The sequence below is a fragment of the Aplysia californica genome, unplaced genomic scaffold (assembly GCF_000002075.1).
Source record: "Aplysia californica isolate F4 #8 unplaced genomic scaffold, AplCal3.0 scaffold00437, whole genome shotgun sequence".
In the NCBI taxonomy this organism is placed as follows: domain Eukaryota; kingdom Metazoa; phylum Mollusca; class Gastropoda; order Aplysiida; family Aplysiidae; genus Aplysia; species Aplysia californica.
In genome coordinates, this window is record NW_004797707.1 from 243,988 (window position 1) to 247,016 (window position 3,029).

General features: G+C 39.3%; 1 protein-coding gene across 1 annotated transcript in view; it reads left to right on the forward strand.

Moving 5' to 3' along the window:
- LOC101852111 overlaps nt 1-3,029 on the forward strand; it is a gene marked incomplete at its 3' end in the record, with an annotated part of 31,060 nt that extends 28,031 nt beyond the window's left edge. The window contains 2 exon segments of the mRNA XM_035971441.1: nt 392-537; nt 2,742-3,029. Coding sequence (XP_035827334.1) covers nt 392-537; nt 2,742-2,980 — 385 coding nt within the window.

Sequence of the window (3,029 nt, forward strand, 5' to 3'; positions counted from 1 at the left end):
GCTAGCCCAGGATAGAGAAAGGTGGAAGGTGTTTGTCCGTGGCCTATACCCTGGTGCAGGGTGAGAAAGGCAGTGATGATGGCGACAGTTACACCAAAGGTCGTGGAGTAGAGAATCTTTGGTGACACGGTCGGTCTGTTCTCCGCTTTCACTTTATCCGATTTCCCCATGAAACCAGTTCATTTTATCCTCTATTTTTTTACATAATTAAACAAATAGCGTTTCAATCAGGACCACAGAATATCGTGTTCACTTTAACTTTAACTGATTGTTCAAATAAAGCGTGTTCACTTTAGTCGGACTCCACTGTATTTGTAGAGTTCTTTGTTGACAAACCGCGTGACAGGTCCACACACACGCACATTTACATTTCTTTTTTTTTTCTCCCCAGAAAAAGAATACATATGAAGGACGAGATTGGGACCCTGAATGAGAAATATTTATTCCACGGTACCCAGATGGAAAATTTTGAAAAAATCTACAAGGAAGGTTTTGACATCCGGGTTCCAACAAAGAATGGGGCATGTTTTGGAAAAGGTATGAGTGCTGTTTTTATGGGCATTTTATAGCCCCCGAAAAGCCTAGCAGTCTTAACCTTATCCATACGTCAAGTTTTACAATCGTATCTATACGACATGGGGAACTCTGTCCCACCACTTTTCAAAGAGGAAATTTACTCATTAATCCGATCCGTACGCTTTGCGTAGCAGTCTGTCAAAATGATTTTTTGAAAAATACTGAAAGTTTCAAAGAGATCTTCGTACTAGAAGTATAGTAAAATGTGAATACAACCCCGGGGGTACAAAATGACCTCTCAGCTGTTTCTTGAAACGGAAAATTGTAAGAGAGAATAAATTATACTTGCGACAGACTTCTTCTTCTATGTTCTGCACAGAATGATCAGCAAGCCTCCTTTTCCTTCACTGAGAAATTATTTAGTGCTTCCCACACTTTGAGAAAACCAGGCATATATGCAAAGTAGTTCTCAAACCATTGGTGAGGCAGCGTGGTGGAATCAGGCACTCGTCAATTTTTGGGCATATTGAGTTATTGGTATCATCTTAAAGCTTGTTCATTTGTCTTGCTTTCAATGAAAATATTACCCATCCATCTGTTATAGAAGTGGAAATATTTTGGATTGAAGGAGGTGGGAGTCACCTGATTTAATAGGTAAAATTAGCGAGAAAATGGCCGCCAAAGCTTGGTAAATTCCAAAGCTGGAGAGACCATGAAAACTGTAAATTTATATTTTTGCGCCTTTAATCAACGTTCTCGGTGAAATCCTCAAAGGAATGTGTTTGTAAATGGACATAAAAGTTGTTGAGCCAAAAAACAAAAATTTGATAACAATTGCTAAGCAGGGAGAAAACTGCTGTTTTCTTCAATTTCATTATTTTGACGAGCGCCTGATTCCACCACGCTGCCTCACATTTGTGTGCGTTTGTGTATGTGTGTGCGTGTGTGTGTGTGAGTATGTGTGTGTGTGTGCATGCCTGACAAAAAGGTCCCAGTTGTCGGCAAAGCTATCCTTGAGTAACGAGGTGAAAAGGCTAAAAAAGTTGTTCCTTGCCTAAGAATTTAGTACCATCAGAAAACCCAAATTAAACCATTTTTTAATAACGTATTGAAAGGATTTTATAATATTTTAAGTCTAAATTATATTTTTTTCGCTTATTATTTTTGCAACGTGTATTTCACCAAAGGTAAAAAAAATGTGTTAGAAATTGGGTCAACATCTTTTATGGAAAAGCCGTTTTTTGTCCAAACTTTGTTTTTACTCCCTGTATCACAAAATGTGGCAAGTCTTTAAAACTGCTCAAGATACTTGAGAAATTTAAAAATCAGCTTATTCAGCACTGAATTTGCTACTAGATCTAGAATAAGCTGTTATTTCCATATCCAAAATTTCCGACAAATGGGACCTTTCTCCAGGCACACACATTTCAGGAATGACTGCACAGCCTTATAATTGGTCGCTTAGAAAGACAAGCGGGCTAACCCAGATTTGGGGGGAGGGGGGGCGGGGGTTCCAGAAATCCTGACCTACACCAGAAATGCGTATTGCCCTACCTATAGGAGAAGTTTGGTTTCATTGGTGTGTATTTTTGTTTGGTATTAGAGAAAACTCTCCTTGTCTTGTAAAGAAACTGAACAAGGGTTAAAAAACTTTACCTTCGATTTTCTCAAAAATGCATTTTTCAGGATAGCCCCCTTGTGTTTAAAAGCGACCAAATTCAGAGCTGCCGAATACTCTGATGGAATCAAATCTCTATCAGATTTTTTTTTGTGTCTAAGATCAGACTTGCATAAGATCCTGGATTTTTTTTTTCTTGAATTCCGTTGGGGTCAGGTTGTATGCAACTTATCTTAAATGACGTGAAAATACTCATTTATGCTCGTGTTTATTTGCAATATTTGTGCGACTTATTGTAAGGGAATTGAAAAATTTATGCAGTTGCAAATGCCATAAAAGTTTACTAAAAGAATTGAAAAATACATAATACATAATTTTTATTTGCAATACATGTTCCTTTGAAATGGTCGTTTTTTACTGTTATCTAAATAACACTTTTAAAGTTCTGGAGACTCACATTTTTTTATTCCGAAACTCGTATTTTTTGTCAGCATTCTGATAGAAAACTTCTGCTTTTGATCATGGCGTTTTCGTCTAATTGAGGGACAGCTGCTTCTCATATCTGTATTTCTCTCTCTCCCCCCCGCCCCATCCTTTTTCCCGGCAGGTATTTACTTCGCGACATCACCGCGTCTGTCCATGCGTTACGCCAATACAGGTAAGGCGATGTTCATTGCTCGGGTGCTGTGTGGCTGGTCGACTGTGGGCAAGAACACGTTCACTCGGCCGCCCCACCACAAGTCGGGCCGGATGTACGACAGCTGTGTGGATGCGCTGGAGCAGCCCAATCTCTTTGTGTTGTACGACAACGCCCAGTGCTACCCGGAGATTGTCGTGGAGTTTTGAAGAAACTTGACAAATGAGAGAACCACAGTTTGCTGTTTTGACTACTCTA